This window comes from Haliotis asinina, chromosome 16, assembly GCF_037392515.1.
Source record: "Haliotis asinina isolate JCU_RB_2024 chromosome 16, JCU_Hal_asi_v2, whole genome shotgun sequence".
Classification (NCBI taxonomy): domain Eukaryota; kingdom Metazoa; phylum Mollusca; class Gastropoda; order Lepetellida; family Haliotidae; genus Haliotis; species Haliotis asinina.
This window is the reverse complement of record NC_090295.1, coordinates 11542640-11569266: the sequence shown is the minus strand read 5'-3', so window position 1 is coordinate 11569266 and position 26627 is coordinate 11542640. Positions and strand designations below refer to the sequence as shown.

Sequence of the window (26627 nt, the reverse complement as noted above, 5' to 3'; positions counted from 1 at the left end):
TCCACAGCAAATTCATTCTGTTGAGCACAGAGAGGTTCTCCTGACCAGGATGAAACAGTTGTTCATGGTTCGCATTGGGTCAACTCGAATAAACCCCGGCGTGCACGTGTTTTTCACAAATCTCGTGTTTTGGGTGGTATCTGACAACAGCGGTGAAAAAGCTCAACACTGTCTTAAAATGATACTAGCTCTGAGGGACAAGCTTGGAGGTAAAATTGGTATTTGGTGTGCAGAAACAAATTCCCATTCGTTTTAAAATAGTAATTGTTTTAACATTTAGCTAGTGGGGGCTTGTCGTTTTAGGCCTATTTTGTGTCTATACGGCCTGTTTGAATGTCCGATATCGTAATGGTGGTTTTGCATTTATTTCATTAATGGGTAACTAGAACTACCCCATTCCTATCACACCCGTGAAGATGAGGGCTAGACATGATCTTCCCTAACCCATGCTTGTCGTAACAGGCGATTAACGGGATCGAGTGGTCAAGCCTGTTGACCTTGCTGACATCGTATCCCAATTGCGTAGGTCGATGCTCATGCTGTTGATCACTAGATTGTCTGGTGCAGACTCGATTATTTAAAGGCCGTCGCCATATAGCTGGAACATTGCTGAGTGCGGCGTAAACCTAACCACACTCACCTCTCTATCATCGTTTGACGTCATGTGGGTAATCACCTTCCGTCACTTAGTACGCCCTGTTTATTCTGAATCACCTAGTACGCCCTGTTTATTCTGAATCACTTAGTACGCTCTGGTTATTCTGAATCACCTAGTACTCCTTGTTTGTTTCAAAATCACTTCGTAAGCCCTGTTTATTCTGAATCACCTAGTACGCCCTGTTTATTCTGAATCACTTAGTACGCTCTGGTTATTCTGAATCACTTAGTACGCCCTGTTTGTTCTGAATCACCTAGTACTCCTTGTTTGTTTCAAAATCACTTCGTAAGCCCTGTTTATTCTGAATCACTTAGTAAGCCCTGTTTATTCTGAATCACTTAGTAAGCCCTGTTTATTCTGAATCACCTAGTACTCCTTGCTTGTTTCAAAATCACTTCGTAAGCCCTGTTTATTCTGAATCACATAGTAAGCCCTGTTTATTCTGAACGTGAAATTTCATACATCAGCATATGTATTCATTTACTTGTGTCGTTCAGTTATCATACCATCGCTTGACCCGTGAAGTTCCGGGTTAGAATGTAATTTCAATTCTGATCGCATTAAAAACAAACCTTGGTTTATTCTGAAGTAATCACGTGGTCACTGTCCTGGATCATATAGAAGAAATTTCACATCATTTCCATCGTAACGCCGAAGACCCGAGTTCGATTCCCACATGGGCACAATGTGTGAAGCCCGATCCTGGTGTCCCCCGCCGTGACATTGCTGGAATATTGCTGAAAGCGAAAAACTCACTCACTCATCGTAGTTCACTTTGGCTTTCCTTTGTTGTCTTCTGTTTTATCATTATCACACAGACGAGTTACCTCCCTTAGTCGTGCAACAATTCTGTGACCTGATTCGCCATGATTTTCAACTACTCAACTCGCTTTCCGACCAGACGATGCAGACACGTCTACTGGGCATTAATTTAAGTTCACTCACAGGTGAATTATGGGGTTGTGTCAGTAAACACGCTCGAAACGCTTGCTGCATCTGACGGTCTTGATAGGGAACGGCCTGTGAAGAAAATAGACGGTATTAAATGCAACAGCACAATATGTATCATTAGATTAAGAGACATGTATCAGGCTAACTGATACTAACTGTCATTAGGTGAGATGTTATATGCACTTACGTAATTATAAACAGCATGCGTGGGTCGACCCAAAAGGTAGTCGGCCTCAGCCAGAAAATGATACAAATGCAGCTGTTTTATGTTTTATTATTATGCAAATTATCTGTCAACATCAACAGGGCAGGTAGACCAGGGGGCAGCGGGGCAACTGCTTCCTTAGCATTTTCTTACAGATTACTTTTTCTGCTTCAAAGTGTTGACATAACGCTCTATTAACGTAGGAAGTGCCCACCGCCCATCAAGAAAAGTCAAACTACGACCCTGCCCAAGCAAATTGGTTTTGCTATGTTCCAGTCTCACGTAAACCGGAAGTCGGACAACTGCGGAGTTTGTGTACCCCCATGATAAGAGTAAATTGGCACGGTTCCAAAGGCAGAAAGCCGTGAATGCACAATGTCTCTTATAAAATGGTCAAATGTAACATGTTATACTGGGATTCATAAAATGTTGTTAGATGTACTTTAAAAGGTTTTTAAAGGCACCGCTTGAAGTTGTCCAGATGGATAGTTGTATGCTTGAGTGAGCGTCATGCAATACCATACACCAGTATCTTGTACATTGGTTATTTATCGTATCATGTTTGTCAGAAGTGTGTGCATTTTGCGTTCGTGCATCTGCAGACTGCAGTTTTATAAAGGTTGCAAGTTTTATGTGAGAGGCAAGAGGTTTGATCGACATGCAAGACGTTGGTTAGTAAATAAGGAAGCATAAGACAATCCGGTGATTAACAGCATGAGCATCGATCATTGAGTTTCGATGACGTGTGTGAACAAGGTCAGCGAGTGTTTTTGTTAGATGGACCCATGAAGATCCGGGGTAGATTACGTCCTCAGCATCCCATGCATGCCACAAAAGGTGACTATGCTTGTCATGGGAGGCGACTTGCAGGATCGGGTGGTCAGGCCCGCTGACTAAACTCACACACACTTATATTTAGATGGCGACCATCTAGCCCCAATGGCGGCGGACGTGTTTTCACTCACTGGCTGATGTTTTATTTTGTTTGTTTAACAAAATGTTACAGGTCTATGGCGGTGGTCTGTATATAATTGAGTCCGGACCAGACAATCCAGTGATTAGCATGATCATGGTCCCAAGTTTCAACCTGTAAACTCGAACGCGTCAGTCGCCTCTCATCACAGTCGCGTTAGTCGCGAAGACCAATTCTAATGAGGATCTTTACGGGTCTTTGATATGGTCTGTATTGTCACGTGCCATGGGAATGTTGTGGGGAATACTATTGCGGGTTGCGGCGTTCAGCAACATTCAGTTGATAAAAAAAACTTGCAATACTGGCACATTGGTAGGGTTCCGGTCCCTGAAAAACTTGCAATACTGGCACAACAGTCGGGTTCCGGTCCCTGAAATACTTGCAATACTGGCAAATTAGTAGGGTTCCGGTATCTGAAAAACTTACAATACTGGAGTAATATTAGGCCTCCGGCCCCTGCGAAAACGACCGCTGTTTTTTGTTTTTTTCTTAACTATGGAAGTATGGAAGTTACGTGGGACTACATAACCCTGCACCATTGACAGTTTACCATGATGCACAATTCTTGTTTACCATTTACCTTGAAGAGCCCTTGCTTTTAGAAAGATCCTCTTTTTCTCCACCGTTCTTTCCTGCAAACCAGATGTTTCTCATGAAACACAATGGTTTAGAATCACGCCCGACAAAGTGAGTGCGTCGACGCCATTTTCTACAACAGGACTTCATCTGAACTGAACTGTGCACATATTAACCTAGACAGGTTCATTATCCGAAGATGTCAAAATTATGCCACAAGAATTCTACTCTTTAGGATCTAGTGTGATAATATACAAAGATGTGGTCTGTTTAAAATCTGAACGTTTCGTTACACTCCACCACTGAGTCCAACAAAACCTTACGGGAGGTCGCGTCAGGTAACCCTTGAGAGTGACCTATAAGAACGCAGCTTACCAAATCGCGAAAGTGGACATTCGCACATACTTTTTGAACTTTTATCTCAAAAAGGTTCGCACCCAAACGATTCCGAATGCTAATTAGCGTATGCTCGATTCCGGGTGATGCACACGACGTACGTACAACGATGACAACGGTGAGTAAACAGTCGCTGAAAATAGTGTTTAGCTTTCGGAAATATTAGCTAATGGTAACCATGTCAACAGAAACCCCAAAGCGTATATACTGCAGGTCAAATAACGGTTATATGCAGATTTTTGTTTGTGGAGAGATCTGTGTCAGTGACCTGAATATTTTGAAAGCCCCTCCGATCCCTAAATAGTAGCTGTTATCTGACTGGTTAAATCTAATTAACCGTCTCGCGTTTGATTGGACGGTCATAGGTCGCTCAAAGGTTACCTGACACGACCTTCTAGTCGGGTTTGTTGGACTCAGTGGTGGAGTGTAACGAATAAAACTGAGTCAAAGTTTACTTAGACTGGATGTTATGATACATTTCTTTTGAATTTGAAGAGAAACATAGCTCTTTAGAAGACTCGACGAAGCATGCGGATGCTGGAACTGAATATTGTTGGGAGATTCACCCCTTAAGTCCAAGACTTATCATTCAAGAATTTCTAGTGTCACCCTACACAGATACTTTATTTGCAATTATAATTTTACTGCTATCATCACAGTCAACAATGGAAAACAATTGTGACCCAGACCTCTCGCTATAACACGAAGGGTGGATGACGACATAATCCTGAAGTGGCATGTACTTACCATAGTCAGCTGTTTCCTGAGCTGCTTGCCAACCTCTTTATAAGACGAGGACCGCGCCATGTAGTAGAAGAGAAGGAGTCTGAAGGAAAAGTGCGTGTATAAATGTCTTATATTACTGCAAACAAGAATAAGTGGAACCGGCGCAGAGAACACGTTTACGAGAAGTAGGCGGTGCACGGCAGTGAGCAAACCCATTTGGTTTGTGAACGGTAGATGAGCCCATTTCTGGTGTCCCCTGTCATGTTTTACCGGCATATTACCAAAAGCAGCGTAAAATCAAACCTGTGAATTCAATATTAAAGTCCTGAACGTTTTATGTTGAGTCAGAAGCAAGTGTCCGGGTCGACAGAATTTGGATAAACCAGGTGTCAATCGGGACAGGTGGTATTAGATCATGAGTTAGCAGTATTTAAGCTAACATGGTATACTCAGGGGGAAAAGGGGGAGCAGGCCGAAAAATACCTACGACGCGACTTCGATGGTGATAAAAAGAAAACAGGATTCATCTGGCACCAGCCGGAGTGGAAAGCCCAGGACGGGGAGATCTGGAGAATACGGCCTGTGTCCCACGAGGGGAATCGGGGCTAAGTAGGTAAGTAAGTATTAGTGTCAGTAACGGCATTTGACGGATAACCTACCGCACATTAGAGAACCGATATATACTGAAGGACAAAAGAAACGTAATATTGTAGCATCAATGGAGTATTTTATGCTATTTTTTAAATATAGACTGGAAGTCGAGTTTGAGGAAGTCATGAATCGTGGTCATATAGTCTGTTTTGCCCAGTTGAATATCACTTGAGATTGAGGTGAGAAATGTTTTTGTTAATGGAAAGGGAAGAGTTCGTACACTGAAATCGAGATGCACCTGCATCATGCATCATGCATGCATTCAGACATAAATTGCCGGCTCGAATGGCAATGGTTCACTTGTTTTCTGAACACAGCAACTAGGGCTAGTTCAACATCAAGATATTGGACGTCTACACAGTCTCCGGCGACGTTTCTTTTCCATTTCAGTCTTACACTGATTAAGTCTGTCATCCAGGTATAAGATATTTACCAACGTTTAATTCAACGTAAGTCCTGATAGCATCAGGTTTTGGGAAACCAAAGATTATCTAGGCTCTATTATTTTATGGGGATCGGCAGAAAGGGGGATTTGTATTTTTGGTGGTAAATATGTATTTTGAAAGATAAGTTTCAGCCTGACATTGAGTGAGAGAAGATGGTTTTGCGCCATGAACAGTATTTCATTTGATTCAAGGCATGACGCCATGTAAGACGCAACCTGGTGCAAATTAGGTCGTTGATGAGTTCTTTTCGGTGTCACTTATGAGACTGTCAGTAATTTTCTTCTGTGTTTCTCATATCCATCGCTGTCTCAATGTTCCTTCCAACTGGAACAAACACAACGTTTTCTTCTCTCAGTGTGGAAATATATGCCCTGGTTTGATAAAAAAATATATTTTGTTTTACCTTTGAACTCATGACCAGTTTGATCTTTATTTACATACATTTTCTTTAATTCCGAATGAAAACGATTCGATCTTCATATTTTCAAGACTCGCCAAGTGATCTTATTATGAAAATTTCAATCAGTGAATAAAATCTTTATCGCCAATTTTTCCCGCCCGCTTTCTTTCTTGGTGAAGCCGCCTCTGAGGTGTAGCGGTTCAAGTATCCCGCCCTAAGTTGAAATATGGTACTCGTTGGTCCCTGTCTGGCCCTTGGTATTAATGTGTACAACAAGTACTGGTCGGCTCGGAGTCAGTATAAACAGTACAGACAGCCTCGGTCAAAGTAAGTTGTTGGCGCACCAGGGTCAATGTTCTCGATGCAATAAGCTAATCCAATGAACGTTGTATAACGGTATTACCGTAATGTATATGACGCTTGCATGCAATTAAAGATTTTCCGGAGGTTAATACCTGTTCATATGGACGTATATTGACCGAGGAACTACCAATGTACCACGTGAATACGCTGACCTACATACCAAGGTAGCACTATTGAAGCGCGGTAAATTGTCACTAGACCTGCTCCTTTCTGCATTTGATAGATTAGTAGAACCAATATTGATGTATGGATGTGAAATATGGGGACATGAAAGACTGACATGATAGAGTAAATCGAAACTGTCTAAAATTAGCGACAGGTTTAAGGTATAACACACCTAATTTCATGATGTACAGGGAACCTATTAAGCTCCAAATTTCGAAATGACTAATTTCGTATTTGTGTAAATTGACAGTCTCACATCCAAAAAACAAAATAGCAGCTTTCATTCTTCAATATATTACTAAGCAAAACAAAACATCAAATATCCATTTCTCAAACATATTCTCGGTAAGTGTGGATTGCCTGATGGTTGTGACAACTTGAATCATTTCCAGTGTTGAATCAGTCTTAAAAGACAATTTTTTACAAACATGGATGAGCAATATGATTCCTCTAAAGAAGATTCTGAAGCGCTCTCAAAATTCGAAGAACATCTACTTCTCCCAGATATTAATTTAGGACATGCGAGCATAAGTTTCCCACAGAAGCTGGGATATGGCAAAACACCACAAGAGAAGAAAGATTTTGTAACTTATGTGATACACATTTGATTGGATATGAATTTAACAATTTATTTAAATGTAGTTATTTTGCAGACACAAATAAATCATAGATTAAAGAACCATATTGTTCCTGGCCAAATTCGTCAAAATTCCGTCAAGTTGTTCCATGTCAAATATCTACGCTTAAAAATGTATCGAAATTCATTAAGATTGTTTGTAAACACTTTTATTGACTATCATTTAGTCATCTTGTACATTTTGTATGTACTTCTTTGTTAAACTCATGTACCATCGACGGTGGATTATTTTTAAAAAACGAGCAATAAACAAGTGATGTTTACATTTCGAATTTTAAACGGTCGGGAACAGAGATGTCGATGTTGTCTTTGTTTCTCACAAGAACTGGTTGTCCTGTAATTCATGAGCCATCCACTTGCAAGATATACGAGAGTGAACAAAAGACTACATCGGGACAACTTCGGTGATACAAAATCGATGACGGGGTGAGACCAGGACCACGTGCTGCATGGTGGCAACCGACGTCTGTGACGTGAATCAGAGTAGACAGTCGAGAGACTGACACCGTGAACATAGAAAATATGACACTAAAGTTTTGTTTCGTTGTGTTCAATAACTTCAACTGAGGTCACTAAAGGAATCCCTGGCGAGATTTGATCTTTTATACCAGCAACACTGTTAGAGAGCTTTCTACCATTTGATCAAACATACGACAGACTGCTTCTTTGCGCAACTTTTATGGACTATTTTGCAACAAAAATGGGTGATTGTACCCATCTGGGGAATCTAACCCATGTCTTTGGAATGACGAGCGAACGCCTTAACCCCTTGGCTACCACACGTCACCATAGACTTATAGAATCAGTTGTATACCCAGACTTCTATTGATGATAAAAACACGTCGCCATAGACTTATAGAATCAGTTGTATACCCAGACTTCTACCGATGATAAAAACACGTCGCCATAGACTTATAGAATCAGTTGTATACCCAGACTTCTATTGATGATAAAAACACGTCGCCATAGACTTATAGAATCAGTTGTATACCCAGACTTCTACCGATGATAAAAACACGTCGCCATAGACTTATAGAATCAGTTGTATACCCAGACTTCTACCGATGATAAAAACACGTCGCCATAGACTTATAGAATCAGTTGTATACCCAGACTTCTATTGATGATAAAAACACGTCGCCATAGACTTATAGAATCAGTTGTATACCCAGACTTCTACCGATGATAAAAACACGTCGCCATAGACTTATAGAATCAGTTGTATACCCAGACTTCTATTGATGATAAAAACACGTCGCCATAGACTTATAGAATCAGTTGTATACCCAGACTTCTATTGATGATAAAAACACGTCGCCATAGACTTATAGAATCAGTTGTATACCCAGACTTCTATTGATGATAAAAACACGTCGCCATAGACTTATAGAATCAGTTGTATACCCAGACTTCTATTGATGATAAAAACAATTCTAGATGTGAAGCTACAAGCGTGTTATTCGTTTGGTGCAAAAAGCGATAAATTTCAAATCGTACATTCGTCAAAATTTCCGTAACGTTTATTGCCTGTTTTATGGTGTTTTTTGTTGGTTAGCGACACACTCGACATTATTCCAGCATTAAGGACGGGCTGTGAGTGAAGTCTGTATCGGGCAATACAGTGATTGACATCATCAGGATCGATCTTGCAAATGGAGTGAATTTAGTTTTCCGCCGACTTCAGCAAGACTTCCGCATTATCACAGCCGGGGACATCATCTATGGACTTTTTACACATTTTAACCATGTGGAATCGAACCAGGGTCTTCAGCGTGGCGAGTGAACTCTTTAACCACTAGGCTACCCCACCGACCTCGCAACCAGAATGCTATTATTACATGGATCAACCATGTCTGTGGACCATACCACCGATCACCGATCACCGATCACCGCTCAAGTTAAGCATTGGTTTCTGAAGACCCGTTATAATCCGAATGTTTACGGTTGGTTGCTATCGTAACCAATATTATGAGTGTAACTCACAGCAGGAATATTATGACGGCGATAACGACAGAGGGTGTTGCAATGTAATCCAGAGCGTCGTGTAGCCAATCAGGGAGGTTTCCCACGCGTGAGGCGATGACGTCATAAACATGTCGCTCCAGCTGAAACGGACCGCAGTCATCGGATGGCTGAAGTCTGCAAAATAAGTGAGTGGGGTAGTTGGGTTTAACGCCGCTAATATTATCATGGCGTGAGTGCTTTGTGTGAGCGGAATGCCCGAAGTTTGGAAGGTCTGAGACCACTTTGAGGAAAAGAAGAGGTCGAGAACCATGACCTTGGAGAAATCAGTTTGACGTGCATGTGCAAAATACCACTATAACATATCCGTTCTTCATATAAAAACATAAATAAAACTTTGTGTTTTTGTGTACGAGTAAACATTCTCTTCCCACAGTGGGTTACTTGTCACATCGTAGATAAATCTGCTGCCATTTGTTGCCGCTAGGGGATTTTACAAGAACCGCGAAATATGGCCGTATTAGAACAGACGTTCGTAACCTCTGCGGGAAGAGAATGACAAGTAAACTGCACATGTACAACGTAACTTGCAATTTGATATTACTTTCGGATCCGCGTTAACTGCGGTTAATAGTCACAGTAGCTTTGTCTTGAAAGTGTCTCGGGCGCGTTAATTTCGGATTTCCGTGGTATCCGAATTTACGAAACATTTGAGCATCCCGTTCATAAAGGATAAAATTCGGATCCGAAGTTAGAACACTTTGACATCCGGATCAAGTGGGATCCGATGAATGTCGGTTGCCACACCCTTCTGGCCTGAGGATCAGATGTTTAGGACAGTTTTGCTGCCAATTTTGATATACATGTACAAAGGTGGACGGAGAACGCAAATTGTTTTGTGGGGGTTGCTTTTGTTGTTTTTTTTTCAGAGTCGCTGGCATGGTTGACATATGTCATCAGTTCGAAACTGCACAGCTCGAAGCTCATGATGTTGATCACTGGATTGTTTGGTCTAGACTTGATTATTTACAATAAAGCTGTAAAATTTATGAGTGCGGAGTAAAACTGAACTCACTCACTCAATTCAACCTAGCAGTGGTTTCAGATTTTGACGTAAATATTATGTAAGTCATGTTTGAAATTATTCAAATTATGCATAATCGTATGTATTTCAAATTAATCTGAAAAGCTGTGCTTGCATGAGTGTAATTCAACGTCCTTCAACATTACATGGTCCCTAAAAGTACCCAGTGGCAGTATACATCTAAGGACACTCCAATCCAGAAATGGTAGGTCCACAGATGTTCTTTGGTTTGTTATTTAAAGCTGCACTAAAGTAATGTTCAAGCTATGTGACGGCGGTTTGTAATTAATCAGCACTGGTCCAGACAATCCAGTGACAAACAGCATGAGCATCAATCTACGCAAATGTAACAACCATGGGTAATATATTTCTGGACTCACTCTATGACGGCGTATCCCAGGGGAAAGAGAGCGAAGAAGAGGTTGAGAAGTAGAATAAACATGTAGAAGTTCCCGGATCTCGAGGCTCGGAACACTTTTCTTGGCGCCACGTAGCACGTGCGGGCAATGACATATTGGAAGTAAAAGAGGATGACAAGTTTGACAACGCCCGCCAGTGCCAGGAATGGACAGAAGTAGAGACCGAGCCAGACCAGTGCTTGACCATAGGTGAGATCTAACACCCCAGAAGCTACGTCCATCTCGCGATACTGTACAACACAAAGAAAACACAATTACTATTAAGTGGTAAAGGATGTCCTCGCGCTGTGCAGGCATAGATTGAAAGGGTGTCTTCGTTCTGTGCAGATATAGATTGAAATGGTGTTATTCATGCTCTACACACATGTGGTTGAAAGGGTATCTGCATGCTCTGCAGACGTGTGGTTGAAAGGGTGTCTTCGTGATGTGCAGAAACGGGGTTGAAAAGGGTGTCCTCAAGCGGTGCAGACGTGTTTTAACGGGTGTCCTTGTGTAAAGCAGACATGGGTTGAAAGGTGTCTTCGTGCTGTGTAGACATGGGGTTGAAAGGTGTCTTCGTGCTGTGTAGACATGAGGTTGAAAGAATGTCCACGTATAGAGCAGGCACGGCTTGAAAGGGTGTCCTCGTATAGAGCAGACATGGGGTCCCTGTATAGCATAGGTGCTGAGACGATGTCCCAGCATAGTACGCATAATTATGTGGGGGAGACGATGTCCTAGCATAGTACACATATGTCAGTGAGACGATGTTCTACCATAGTACACATATGTGAGTGAGACGATGTCCTAGCATAGTACACATATGTGGGTGAGACGATGTCCTAGCATAGTACACATATGTGAGTGAGACGATGTCCTAGCATAGTACACATATGTGAGTGCGACGATGTCCTGGCATAGTACACATATGTCAGTGAGACGATGTCCTAGCATAGTACACATATGTGAGTGAGACGATGTCCTAGCATAGTACACATATGTGGGTGAGACGATGTCCTAGCATAGTACACATATGTGAGTGAGACGATGTCCTAGCATAGTACACATATGTGAGTGCGACGATGTCCTGGCATAGTACACATATGTCAGTGAGACGATGTCCTAGCATAGTACACATATGTGAGTGAGACGATGTCCTCGCATAGTACACCAATGTGAGTGAGATGATGTCCTGGCATAGTACACATATGTGAGTGAGACGATGTCCTAGCATAGTACACATATGTGAGTGAGACGATGTCCTGGCATAGTACACATATGTGAGTGAGACGATGTCCTGGCATAGTACACATATGTGAGTGAGATGATGTCCTGGCATAGTACACATATGTCAGTGAGACGATGTCCTAGCATAGTACACATATGTGAGTGAGACGATGTCCTAGCATAGTACACATATGTGAGTGCGACGATGTCCTGGCATAGTACACATATGTGAGTGAGACGATGTCCTAGCATAGTACACATATGTGAGTGCGACGATGTCCTGGCATAGTACACATATGTCAGTGAGACGATGTCCTAGCATAGTACACATATGTCAGTGAGACGATGTCCTAGCATAGTACACATATGTGAGTGAGACGATGTCCTAGCATAGTTCACATATGTGAGTGCGACGATGTCCTGGCATAGTACACATATGTCAGTGAGACGATGTCCTAGCATAGTACACATATGTGAGTGAGACGATGTCCTAGCATAGTACACATATGTGAGTGAGACGATGTCCTGGCATAGTACACATATGTGAGTGAGACGATGTCCTGGCATAGTACACATATGTGGGTGAGACGATGTCCTAGCATAGTACACATATGTGAGTGAGACGATGTCCTGGCATAGTACACATATGTGAGTGAGACGATGTCCTGGCATAGTACACATATGTGGGTGAGATGATGTCCTACCATAGTACACCAATGTGGGTGAGACGATGTCCTGGCATAGTACACATATGTGGGTGAGATGATGTCCTACCATAGTACACCAATATGGGTGAGACGATGTCCTGGCATAGTACACATATGTCAGTGAGACGATGTCCTGGCATAGTACACATATGTGAGTGAGACGATGTCCTGGCATAGTACACATATGTCAGTGAGACGATGTCCTGGCATAGTACACCAATGTGGGTGAGACGATGTCCTGGCATAGTACACCAATGTGGGTGAGATGATGTCCTACCATAGTACACATATGTGGGTGAGAGGATGTCCTGGCATAGTACACCTACGTGAGTGAGACGATGTCCTACCATAGTACACCAATGTGGGTGAGACGATGTTCTGGCACAGTAGATATCTATGAGTGAGACGATGTTCTGGCACAGTAGATATCTATGGGTGAGACGATGTCCTGGCACGGTACACATGTTTGGGTGAGACGATGTTGGTGAGATGATGCATAGTACATATGAAATTGAAAATACCTTTAAGCGGCCACAAGACTTCACAATAACAGCTCGAAGAACGTCAAATATGAGTCCCACAACGAGGACGAGGCCCAGATCGAGGATAAGCACTTTAAACACTTGCTCTCCAACCTCGTTTTCCCAGCAACAGAACTCCGAGGCGTTTCTCTTTGGAAACAAACACAGTAACACATGAAAACAGTGACCAGTGTATGCCATGAACACTTACCCTCTAAAGTTACATTCAAATCGAAACTTTCAGGAATTCTTGTGATGTCCCACATTAACCTTCGAGATGTAAAGCTGACTAAATCTGTTTTATCGTTATTTAGGCACATGACATCCTCGATATCTCCAGGGTATGCGTTCTGATAAATATCCACTATACCCTGGATGAATCAACGGTGAGGGAGCCGCTTTCAGCAATATTCCAGCAATATCATAGTGGGTACACTAGAATAGGCTTTGCACATTGTGGCCATGAGGAGAATCGAACGCGGGTCTTCTGCGTGACGAGCAAGCAACCACAAGCCCCTACAGCATCTTAAGGTGGCACTAGTACCTCGCTAAATTAGTCAGCGTCACCAGATGGCGCATTGGAGGAACCTGCTGGGATACCTTGAAGAGTTTCGGGAGGGCTGTCTATTTCATGCATTTAGGACTACCGGTGCCTCAGCATGACATACAGACTCTTAGCATGACATACAGACTCTTAGCATGACATACAGATTACCTGCTCTGTGGTGGAGTTTGCAGTGTCGGCAATACATTCGGTTGTGACGTCATACAGTGACACGACAAAGACGATGAGGCTGGCGATGTAGAACAACGTCGTCCTGTTGACGATAAAAGATTATGAAGTGACGGAGTACGGTACGGGCATCCACAATTTTTCCTACTTCAGCCAAGTTCCCAAGTTTGGCCCCTCAGTCGCTTTGGACAATCATTGACTGTTGTTTTACGCAACACTCAGCACATGTTCCAGCTTTATGGCAGCGGTTTGTAAATAATCCAGAAAAACCAGCGGTCAAATGCATGAGCATCGATCTACACAACTGGGATACTCTGACATGTCTGAACCAAGTCAGCGAGCCTGATAACTCGATCCCGTTAGTCACCTCTTACGACAAACATAGGTTACTGAAGATCAATTCTAACCCGGATCTTCACCGCTTTTTCACCTGTTTCAGCTTTGTCACGAAATGCCAAGAGTATGGGTCGAAAACCGACGTCATGTACACTTTGGTCAATCCCAGAGAATATCTCGCTCAACAAGCCTAAATCATCCGATCCGATCTAACTAAGATCATGGATACTGAAGACAGATTCCCAGACGGGTCTTCACAGACAACAAGCACTGGTTGCAGAAGACCCATTCTAACCATCATCAAATCATCAAACTTAATGTTGGATATGCCCTTTTACCTGCCCAGGGTCAGTTTCAACTCCGTTCTTGGGTGCCACTGTTCCAACCTGATCAACTGGCTGAACACAAGAGGAACAATCAACTTCAGACCTGCAACCACTAGGGGCAGCTGCAATACACAAGTGCAATCATAAGAAATATACTATCCGGAAAAAGAAACGCATAGACGAGACATTTGTTACGAATATGTTGTATTTTCAAACATGTATAATTCGTCCACAAATTGTCACGCAATTGTAGTACCCGGATGTACCGATCTTGGGCAACTCGAGGTCTGCCACTACAGGGGCGGTCATTTGTTAGTTGCAGCGAGCTGCAAGTCATGATATCTTGCTCAGACTAACATTCAAACTCCTCGCACAGAAGATTGGTAATCTCCAGCATGCATTCTTTCAATCGCGATGTTGCGTGTCGCAGAGTCAAGGCGTGACGTATTGATTTCACCTTGAAACTCCTTCAAACCGAATGCTATTTTCTGAAAGTAATCTGGAGTTTTATTGCCAAACAGTGACTGCTCTTTGGTGCACAGTTTCAACTGGAAGGTGCCGGATTTCTGTTGCGTTGCGGCGATGACTTTCCAGTCTTTGTAAGAAATCTCATCAAAATCAACATTTTCAGGTAACATAGATTTTTACATGTGCAATTGTGTAAAATCATGTTATCAACGCGTTTGTTACAGATTAGCACGATTGTTTCATCACAATAGGTAATTTATAGATTTTGAAAAGTACAAATCGCCTCTGCGTTTCTTTTTTGGGGGTGGTATATTAATGCATAATATCTGAATTCAGTTTTAAGATCATCTTAATCGTTCTGTTTGTTTGTTATTCCACACCGGACTCAGGAATATCTCAGCTATATGGCGGTGGACTGTGAATACTCGAGTGTGCACTGGACTATCCAGTGATAAACATCATGATCATCGATCTACACAGTGCGGCGTTAAACAACAAACCAACGGACAAACTCTGATTACATGTTCTTGAAATATACCCCTGGCTTCGGAGGATGTAAGTCGCTGGATAACCCTTTAGGAAACAAGCATGTGGCGTACAATGTCAGCATGAGGTCCATGCTCACTCTATCAGCCTGTGGTTCCGTGACCAAGAAGTGTTCTCTTGAGTGGCCACCGATCCCACTTACCTCGTATCTATCCAGGAAATCGCTGAAGAAACCTGGTAAGGGTATCGGCGTCTCTTTGATGTTGGCCACAAGGAAGATGAGGTAGCCACTGCCTCCCAACACCGCCATCACCAACAGATTCACCACCACCCTCAGTATCACCAACATACACCTTCGCCAGCGGGGACGAAAATGTTGTACATAATGTGTTTTCATTCTCTACATTAATATTAACAAGCACTGACATGTTTCTTTTGTTAGTCGCCTTTCATCAGTTAGGGCCGAGAGGTAGCCTAGTAGGTAGAGCGGTCGTTCGTCACACTGAAGACTCGGGTTTGATTCTCCACATCGGTATAATGTGTGGAGCCCATTTCAGCTGTAAGCCACTGTGATATTGCAGAAATAATGCAAAACGCGGCGTAAAAATCAACTAACACCCAACAACCAAACCTAACTCACTCACTTGCATCAAACATGGTTTCCTCATGACCTATTCCAGCCGCTTCAAGGGGGCATTCCTCTCCACTCGCCTCTTTCCGTAACCTCCGAGAAGAACCGTCTTGCTATTCGGTTTGTCCCGGAATAACACGAGTCGGTCACGAATGTTCACGGGGGCATACCGAATGTACAGAGACTGCATTTGCAAATTCACTTAGGGTACCACAGTTGTTGACGGTATTTCAGTACAGTCTGTGGAAAATGCACAAATGCCTTACAGGACATGTGTTTATCAGCATCATCAACAGAACATCACTCATCAACGGCAGCATGACCAGCAACATCATCAACACTACCAAGCAGCATCAGATATCACAGTCATCATTACCTTGAGCATAGCCCACGCTGTTTTCTTTTGTTCTTCCCTCTGTCTTCCCGCACAAGTTCCTAAAATCAGTTGATTATGTTGATATAATACGCTTACTCATCACTACGAGTGCAAGGAAATATACTAGTCACATAAAGAAACTGTGCACTGTCAAAATATTTTCCCAGTTGATAAGTACGATAACAATGTCAAAGGTACATATAAACTGTAATGGAAGGATCATGAGAGCATAACAATCCGGGAGAATTTCAACTGAAAAGTCAAGCACAATGATGTCACTAGTCCACAAGCGGGGCACGGGTCAAACGATCATGTCACAAGCTCAGTAACGGGTATGTCCACCATCGGCATTAAGAACAGCAGTGCATCGACGACGCATAGAACCTATCAAACATGTCACGACAGATCCTCTCAAGTTCTGTTGCAAGGTCAAGGACGTTATCTGGCGGATGATGAAGATCCATCTCGTCCAAAACATGTTCTATCGGAGAGAGATCCGGAGAATTTGCAGGCCAAGGCATTAAGTCAACGTTGTGGTGTTGCAAGAGGGCGGGCACTGTCCCGTTGGAATGTTGACGCAGGGCTATGACTTTGCAGAAAAGAAATTGCCACAGGTCGACGAATCTTATCCCTGTAGCCCACACCAGTAAGGTTGCCCTGAACAATTACCAAAGGGCGTGCTGTTATCCCACCCCAGACCATCACGGAACCACATCCATTCCTCTCCAAGACACACGCCTGTTCTCCCACGCGTTAATGGGAAATGTTATACCTGGACTCATCTGTAAAAACAACATTTCTACACCAAAATCAGGGTCTGTGGACATGATTTCAGTACCACATTCGGCGAGCTTGTCGATGCCGTTGTTGACGTAGGTCGTATGGCGGGACGTCCTGGTCTGATCCCGTGATGACGTATACGTTGTCGAACTGTGTTGGGGGTGAATTCGGCGAAGTCTGAAGCCTGTGGGGAAGGTGGGTCACCCTTATCCATCTGTCCTGTCTTGGCATCGTTGCACGTGGACGTCCAGAACGTTGCCGATGGACGACGTCTTTTGTGTTCTGGTAGCGTCTCACCAGTGCAGAAATGGTGTGTTCCGGTGGCAGAGGAAATGTGCAACCACTTGTCGTTGAGACATTCTCCCATGGACCATCCGAATGGCTTCTTGACGTTGTGCAGACGCTAGCCTTGGCATGCTTTGCGTTTCAGTAGCCGTTTAATATTTTGAACGATCGCAAATGGCGGAAATTGAACATTCTAAAGTGATAGTATTATGTGGCATTCATTTGCTCTGTATCTCTTTCACGGAATGCACGTGCAGCAACGTATTCCACCTCTCAAGGACGAAACCACTGACGTCACGGAACGCGGCACGTGCATGCATGTTGCATGTTGAATACATGTCAGTAGCCTCTGAGTTTAAATCATTATGTGTCTACATAGGTTTGATTAATTTAGATTTTTATTTTTTGTATGCACAGTTACTTTATGTGCCTCGTATCAATTTCAAGTGCTTAAACCGCTATGAAGGAGTGAAAATTCTGCTATTCTATTCTCTGACCATCCTTTGTGTTTTCTATGCGCAAAAGCAAAAGTAAGCCTGGCGGCGAATGTACCTTTAATTATTACAAATTAATTATTATTAATTATTACAAATATATCTTGAGTTACTCACGATGGCTGAAATGTTGACGATGTAACTTAAAATCTTAACTCACTCACTCACTCACTGGCCGCAGTTTTAATTGGGATTTGAAGGGACCGTGTGCTCTTTCTTGCATCAAGAAAATTTGCTTGGTCACCTCAAGCAAAATTCAATCACACAGTAAAAACTATGCCTGTCTGACGTATTGACACATGTGACGGCTAAATGTCTAATGCTTTCTTGACTTTGTGAAGATACGAAAATATGAGGTGTGACATTTTTCAATGTCAATATGTACATAACAAAAAGAAGCATACAGTTAATGATCACTCAATCCAGGCAATTCATACAACATAATAGAAATAGCATTGTCCTGTGTTCAGCGAGTCCTTTTGGCACTCGTTTAGAGTTACTTCCCCTTACCAGCATTTCCGTTTTAATGGCTTCCTTCCGGTCACTGGCTCCCTGCTTCTCATACACGGAGTAGTCCCATGACGTAAAGAGACGCCAGGTGTACGTCATCTCCTCGTCAGAGCTGCTGTGTTTGGTTCTCCGGAACCGAAACAGCATGCTGGAGGTGGAACCTTGTCTTACCATAAAATAACTCAATACAACAGCATCAGGAAGTCAGAACTATGCGTTCAGACTATCTAAAGCATGAGTGAGGTGTGTCAACATTTGTTTGCTTGTTGCTTCACTCCACATTCAGCAGTTTTCGAATTATATGGCGGCGGCCGATACTTAATCGAGTCTGGACCAGACAATCCAGTGATCAAGAGCAGGACCTACACAATAGGATTACGATGATGTGTCAACCACGGCAGCGAGCCTAATCACCCGATCCCGGTAGACCAGTTCTAACCGAGTAACCGGACCTACACCGCTTCGGCACATGTTAGCTGTCAACTGGATGGCCCGTAGAGATGCACACCGCAAACGTTTAACACTTTGGGAAAACATAATATGTAGAGCCCAGAGAAGACCTCGCTTTTTCGGAAACAGATTTTGTTGGGGTAAAAGACAAGGTACACAAAAATGTACTTTTCCTGGCATTGGTGTTGCGCTATTCAAACAGAGAATGCCCTGGTTCTGCTTGGTCATTCAATGGCTGTCTACTGGATGTGCACTTTTTTAACAGCTGGTTTCGTAACCAAATCCCCCAAACTCTTTCCAGAACCACAATCCAGTAAGACAATATTCCTGTGATGTAAAAGTGCTCTTAAAATGTTTTAAGTTAAACCATGGGCTGACAGGAATTATAGGTTAAAATTTGTACGACTCAAACAAAACCTGTTTCATTTTAAACAAACACGCAGTTTAACAACCGCATTTCTATCACCTTGACAACATGAACAAAATAGTTTTACCTGAGAATTATGACAATAAAAGACAGCAGGTTGACCGAACCCCAGGTGAGGAAGTACGCCATTGGTCGTTCATAGTACCCCCATGTTGTGTTGCTGTACGCCCCGTAGAACATCACGCTTGTGGAAAGCTCACCCTGTCAAAACACGCGACATTCAAAACGTCATACAATTGTTTTCTCACGACACACAGTCTCTATAAATATTTTAACAATTTTGTTCGGTTTTGGTAAAGCTATTCAGAATGACCTTTTTTTCATTCTGAAGTTGCTCCTTTGGTAAAACCCTTCCTGATGAACAAATAGGTAGTGCGGTTGTAAGTCTGTCAATATCCGTGTGCATCTGAGATTTTAGCAAACAAAAAAAAAAGAATTATTCCAGAAGAAACTGTCAGCAATCACAATTGTATCCTACGTGAATACATAGCCTCCGAGCCTTAAACATTATCGGCATTCTAGACGATGGTTTGCCGGCAATGAAGTATACGATTTAAGAATAACTATTTACTCGTCATTGCTTTTAGCTTCATCGTAGTGTAAGAACATACACCGAAACGTTTCTCTATGCAACAAAACAAAAGTTGCAACTGTGTTGTTTAAAAGGTGAGCGCGCACTGTGCCACAACAAATTACTATGTTATTGTAGGTGGTATCTGAACAATACCAGGGCTCTGTTCCACTATGCCACCTTGACGCATAGCTGATCACACATCCAAAGATTTAACATAGGCTTAAGATAGGTTTGTGCAACCGGCCCTGATCATCCGGCGATCTGGCACACAGGAATGATTTGTTTTGCTTGTTGTTTGTTGCACTCAGTAATATCTCAACGATATTCAAATATTATGTAAATAACTGAGCCTGGGTGAGCAATCGAGTGACCAACATCATGCGCAATTATGTCACGATGACGTATCGACGAAGTCAGCGAGCCTGATCACCTGATCCCGCCTTTTATGACAAGTATGGGTTGCTAAAGACCAATTCTACCCAGGATCTTCACGCAGGGCAATAAACTATGCATTTATCAACTATGTATGATATACGTACAAAATATCCCACCACGTCGCCTGGGATAGTTGCATCCCCTGACAGAATCTGAAACAGACGCTACCTGGGATATATTCCAGAATAATGGTGATCTATATTGCACAGATCTGAGGTAACTTGTAAAGATTGAATTGTATATTCTGTGATTTTTATACTGACCTTTCTATGTTCGTTCAGAAGACTTGCGAAAACGTAATCTACCTGTGGCATACTCATTACCCACCTCTGGTACACTGGTGATTAGTGATAGTGTTTACCTAACAGGTATCTAGAAGGGGTGACTATTGAGGGGATAACAGCTATGACGATAGTCTATTACAGCATGCTACTGCGATAGTGGTAGTTTTTACTCCTTGAATTGTCTCACTTGAAGTCTTTCCAAATGAAAGTACAGTTTATTTGAAATAAAAACTAGTTGAAGTAGTTTGTCTCTTTTAATACCTGACAGAAACGTCACCTAAGCAGATGAAACGTAAACTCAATGAAGCTTCAAGTCTGCACCTGCACTCAAACAAACGGCCTTCCGTGTTATACCATATTTATTAAACGAGTGAATGATTTTTTTATCAAACGAGCGAAAGCGAGAATGGTCTTTCACAGAAGCGAGTTTACTATTGTGTTTATTACATCCAACACAAACTGACAGAAACTGAGGCTACAGTGTGAAGACTCCCTCTTTTCCTCGAGTCAAACATGGTCCAGTACTACTGCGATAGCGGCATTAGCATTGTGACGTCATAACTCTGAACCCTTATGACGTCATACATCTAGCGGTATTACACTAGTGTAATATTGCAGTAAAAATATTACACTAAACTGATGTTGCCGTAAAAATATTACACTAAACTAATATTGCCGTAAAAATATTACACTGCAGTATCTTCCAGGGGTGAGCAATAAGAAAGTAAAAGTACAACACAAATATTTGTCAACGGAAGTCAGTTACTACACTATCGATAGTCACACATACTATCAGTGCATCGATGGTTTTTCATTTCTAGCATCAATTAATTGCTATCGGAGACTCAACACTAACAATCCATCATTACAGTCCTAGTGTCTGGTTTGGTATATTAATGAAGGCATGGACCTTACAGCTGAAGACTGACGAAAACGTGTTTCTACCTGAATACTGACGTGCAAGCCTACATATGGCATACTGAGGTAGGGTCTGCCTGTTTGTACCTGTGGTACCATGATGACAGCATTTGCCTAACCCGTTGAAACTGAAAAAGAATTTGCCTACCTGTGGCATACTGATGAAAGCGAGGAGAAGCAGGGCAATGATTATGTTGAGGTAGGTGAGGAACCTCAGGAAGAGAAAGTAGGAGGCGACGTTGCTGCCGTGGTAGGCTGCGAGGGGAGCAAACATTTCATGAATTAGTTTTGGAAACAGATATCATAACATAAAAGCGACTAAACCCTTTCAACTTTTATAAAGAATTTCTGCTGAAACATTGAGTCGATTGTAGAATTCCGGCTGTATGATGAGAATGTTCTTTTTTGTTTGTTTGGGTTTTTTGATAAATCTCTTTCAAAGAGCCTTGATAAAATGTGTTCGCAAAGTGAAGCGATGAGCCCGTCTGGTTCTTAAGCTGTGACAGCAACTGTATCATTATAGTGTTTCAGATTGACAGCCCTTAAATCTGTGAATGGTCATTATGTTCAAGATAATGCAGATTCGATCATTAATTGGAATATTGCTGGTATATATAACTGAAATATTGCCGAGTGCGGCGTAAAACTACATTTACTGTATGACTCTTACGACAATTAGTTGGGGATCAGAATCTTCGCCAGTCCCTGGTACATGCGCATAAAACACATGCTTTATTTTTTGAATGTATGTCATGTATGTCAGGATCTGTTCTACCTACCAGAAATTTTAGTTATGTTCTTTCTCCAAAATCCGATTCCAAAGTCCCCGTAGATCCTTGCAGCCTAAAACACATGAATGAAGATACATTTCAATGTCGCAACATCTACAGGACCGAATTATCTCGTGGTTTCCACAAACAGGTGCGTCATAAAACATCATATAAGTTGCAGATAATGCCGGTGGAAGGGGGCATGTTTGTCCTTACAGAGAACAGTGACGTCATCACTGATTATCAATCACTTTATGTCTCTAAAACTTGTTATTAAGTTATTTGTATTCTTACCCGTGATTTCTTTGATCGGCTTTTAAAGCTTGTGTACATGGAATCTGCATCAAGATTGTCTCTGAGATATCTGTAGATGGGGACAGAAAAAATGTTATCATTTTTTGGAAAAAAAACCCATGCCATTATTGTTTAAAATAGCACATATAGGTGTGTAGATCAAAATATTGATGAAATGAAGGTGTGAGGTTTGAATTGCGTTGTTAAGTTGTCTTTCACTGTCAGGGTTTAATTGTATATTCTTGTTGAAATCTCTACATGGTGGTTCTGTGGCGGAAAGTACTTGACTATGTTTGGTTTCCAACAGAACTTAAGACACCTGCCTGTATGTGGTACACTGAAAAAAGTTCCTCTTTGAAAAGCATTTTAGAAGTTGTATAGGTGAAGGAAAACCAAGGTCTATGGGTAGTCAACTTCTTTTTTGCAATGGGTGCAACGTTTTGATATAGGTACTAACACCGTTATCAAGCAAGTGATGAAGTGACGTCACTGCAATAAAGAAGTTGACTATGCACAGAACTTGGTTCACTGAAGAAGGGTACTTGCCTGTCTGTGGTTTTCCAGTTGAGTGAGTGTGGACTTTCGCCCTTTTGAGCAATATTCCAGCAATATCACGACGGGGGACACCCGAAATAGACTTCATACATTGTATTCATTTGGGGATTCAAACCCGGCTCTTGCCGTGACAAGCCAACGATTTAACCACCAGTCTACCAGACCGCCCAAGATTACCATTTGAAGGCTTTTCCCAACAAGTAGAAAGCATCTGTTGTGGAGACGTGTGTTAATACCTGGATAGCCTTAGTTTCTGCTGAATATGGAGGGGCTGTTCTCGCAGCTTGTTGAGGAAGTCCTGATGTACCGATCCCCTTGCATCCATCTCCCCTGAATTCACCGCCTCGATGTCGTTCGACCAGTCGAAGCTGCCATCAGTGAGTGAGTGAATGAGTTTATGTTGCTTTATGCTGTCAGTAGGTTATCTCATCTGGTGATGCGGGAGAAAAGCCCATGCACGACCATGGACATATTGCTAAAATTCAAGGACCATGAATGGGACGAATTGTTGATTTGAAACGACTGTCAGAGGATCCTGGCACAACTAAGGGACGCAACCTTCACCTCTGATTGACAGCTAGGTCTTTACATTGTGAAGAATGTCACTGGATTGTCCCGTAAGTGTTTATCGACCATTTTCACTGGTTTACAGAAATAGGCTGGAACTGTTTTTGTTTATTACCAGATGCACTCAAAATACATCAGCTGTACAGCTAGGAACTTCTGTCTACCACATCGTCCTCAAGTACACAGCCGTTAAGGTCCGGGGTAGAATAGACCTTCAGCAACCCATGCTTGACATAAAAGGCGACCATACTTGTCGTAAGAGGCAACTAACGGATGGTCAGGCTCGCTGACTTGGTTGACACATGTCATCGGTTCCCAAATGCACTTGAGATATGAAGACATGTGTTAAACAAGTCAGAGCGTCTGACCACCCGATCCCGTTATTCGCACTTTCAGACAAGCATGGGTTGCTGAGGACCAGTTGTAATCCAGATTTTTGTGTTTCACACAAAGGTGGCTCTTGTCGGCTCATTCGCTCGAGGTTTTAGCTGGATTTAGTTTCAGCGAAGAACTCGAAAAAGTTTAAGGAAGCTCAGAAGGTATAAAGTTACTTAACATTCAGGCAGCTGAGAGAAAAGATCTACCTTTGTTTTTCGTGGGAATAGCGAATGCGGTAAATGACCTCATCCAAGGTCTTGCGTTCCTGTCGGTGTCGGGGCTCAGGGGAGGGTTGGTAGCTGACCTGGGGGTCATCTGGAACTCAAAGTGAATGAGTGAGTATGGTTTTGCGCCGCTTTTAGCAATATTCCCGCAACATTAAGTGGCGAGGCAACATAAATGGGCTTCACACATTGTGTACGTGTGGGGAATCGAACCCGGGTCTTCGGCAAGACGAACGAACGCTTTAACCAGTTGACTACCCCTCGTCCCGGTGGGTACAGAAAGTCCATCTCATTTCAGTGAGATGAAAGAGCACTCCAAGGGGCACATGATGTCTCGCTAGACCCTTATTCTTTGTTTCCTGTAGGATTTAGAGCTTTCAATATGGGGGCGTAGTTTAGTGATATTACGAGATACTGTATTTGCAGGGCGAAGGTGTTTGAATGGCGCCTGGTGTTTGAGGGTCACATCATATATCCCCAATGTGTGACTGGTGCCTAATGTATTGGAGATGTTTGAGGGTAACACGACATCTCCCCAGTGTTTGAGTGTTGCCTGGTGTATTAGAGATGTTTGAGGGTCAAATCATATATCCCCAATGTTTGACTGGTGCCTAATGTATTGGAGATGTTTGAGGGTAACACGACATCTCCCCAGTGTTTGAGTGTTGCCTGGTGTATTAGAGATGTTTGAGGGTTACACTATATCTCAAAAAACAGTCTCTGTACCATTCAGTCATATATAAAAAATGTGCCGTTCATCTTTGGTGAACTATCGATCAAAATGAGGTCATTTAGTCATATAAAAAAAAGAGTTCCGTTCATCATATAGTGTATGATTTGTCAAACAGAGTGTTCATTTGTCATTTATCAAAAGGTGTTCCGGCAACAAGATTATGTATCATTTATCAAAAAGAGTGTCATTCAGTTATTTATCAGAAAGAGGTGTCCCTCAGTAGATAGAGTATAATTCATCAAAACAGTGAGTCCAACAGCAAAGAACGGGTGTTGGGATACCTTCCCGGGTGATGTTGTCGCTGAAGGCGGTGTTGCTGACACTGTTGTAGACACTGACGCTGGTTGGGGAGCGAGTCAGAGGCTGCGTCTCTACTCTCATCTCCATTGTGGTTGACTGCTTCAGCTGATTGGTGCCGACTACAAATAAAACATATATTACTGTGCATAACCCAGGCGCCGAAACCAAGTTTTAAGCTCGAGATATGTTATTTTCCGGCTGCAGGTACTTGTTTAACTACGACACTGAAAGCCCGGCTGCAAAGCACAAGCAGTTACTATGCAATCTGATGTACACTGCGTAAACACGTATAAACACTGTACGGGTGTAGGCGTACATAATACCAACTCTGTGACGTTTTTGCAGAATATCTTTCCTTAAAATGAAGCAGTTGTTTAACAAACTATCATTAAAATATTGACACAGTTCACTATTGTTTACGAGGGAGGAGTGCAGAGAAAGTGACAGCCAGGTGTGCGAGAAAGCGTGGGGACTGCACAGCAGAGGTTAATGAATAACTTTCTCGGCACTTGTGCCCGTGCTTCTCGAACACCTGGCTGTGCCTTTCTCTGCACTCCTCCCTCGTAATAAACAGTGAACTGTGCAAATATTCTAATGATAGTTTGTTCAACAACTTTTTTATCATTAGGACAAAACATGGCAAAAACCTCACCGAGTTGGTATGATGTTTTGATTATGATTTGCGTTCCACTGAATCTATATGTTATGCGTAATCCTTTGCGAGTTACATTGGATTTAATCGGTACGTTTTTGAACACGTCAGAGAGGAGTGGTCTCGCCATCTAAAGCATCCTCGTTACCTGTAGGCAGGTGCACCTTATCACTAGTCCAGGATATCCTCATTTCCCCTGTTATTGTGTAAGGGTTGGGTTAAACATAGCTTTAATGTCATCCCCATCAAGAGGAATCAACTCCAACAGACTCGACTGACTTCATTATGGGAGTGATGAAAGCAAACAAAAGGGTGACACACTGAACAATGTTTACTCAACGGTGTGTTTGCAAACTGCGATGCGTCTATTCAAGAGCTTGTGCTCCTGGTTTTGGGTGAAGACTTCTTTCGGCCTGTTAGCGAAATAAGTGTGACTGTCTTACTATGAGTAAACAAGAGTAAATCAGGGCATGTGAGTGAGTTAGGCTTAACGCGGTTTTGAGCAGTGTTTCTGTTGTGTCAGTGCGTATAAGCTTAATTTGTGAGTAAGTGGTTGGTGGAGTGAGTATGGTTTTAAGCCGCTTTCAGCAACATT

General features: G+C 42.4%; 1 protein-coding gene across 1 annotated transcript; it reads right to left on the bottom strand.

The window, feature by feature from the left end:
* Positions 1–1221: 1221 nt before the first annotated feature.
* Positions 1222–25493, bottom strand: LOC137268207 (transmembrane channel-like protein 3). Its single transcript, XM_067802745.1, has 19 exons — positions 25362–25493; positions 24330–24438; positions 23415–23546; positions 22624–22693; positions 22339–22402; positions 21708–21814; positions 20462–20509; positions 19416–19549; positions 18472–18619; positions 16403–16461; positions 15598–15748; positions 14454–14563; positions 13762–13864; positions 13047–13196; positions 10574–10842; positions 9131–9286; positions 4507–4585; positions 3368–3419; positions 1222–1678 (listed from the first exon to the last, which is right to left on the bottom strand). Exons 1-19 carry the CDS (start codon positions 25465–25467, stop codon positions 1611–1613), a joined length of 2115 nt encoding a protein of 704 aa, XP_067658846.1. The 5' UTR covers positions 25468–25493; the 3' UTR covers positions 1222–1610.
* Between the last annotated feature and the right edge of the window lie 1134 nt (positions 25494–26627).

Excerpts from the sequence above, each read along its gene's own strand:
- LOC137268207 (XM_067802745.1), bottom strand. The coding sequence starts at position 25,467 with ATGGAGATGAGAGTAGAGACGCAGCCTCTGACTCGCTCCCCAACCAGC. Across the intron at positions 20,510-21,707 it reads CTTTCATCAGTATGCCACAG|ATTCTGTCAGGGGATGCAAC; the intron begins GTAGGCAAATTC and ends CGTCTGTTTCAG. Across the intron at positions 10,843-13,046 it reads AGTCTTGTGGCCGCTTAAAG|TATCGCGAGATGGACGTAGC; the intron begins GTATTTTCAATT and ends TGTGTTGTACAG.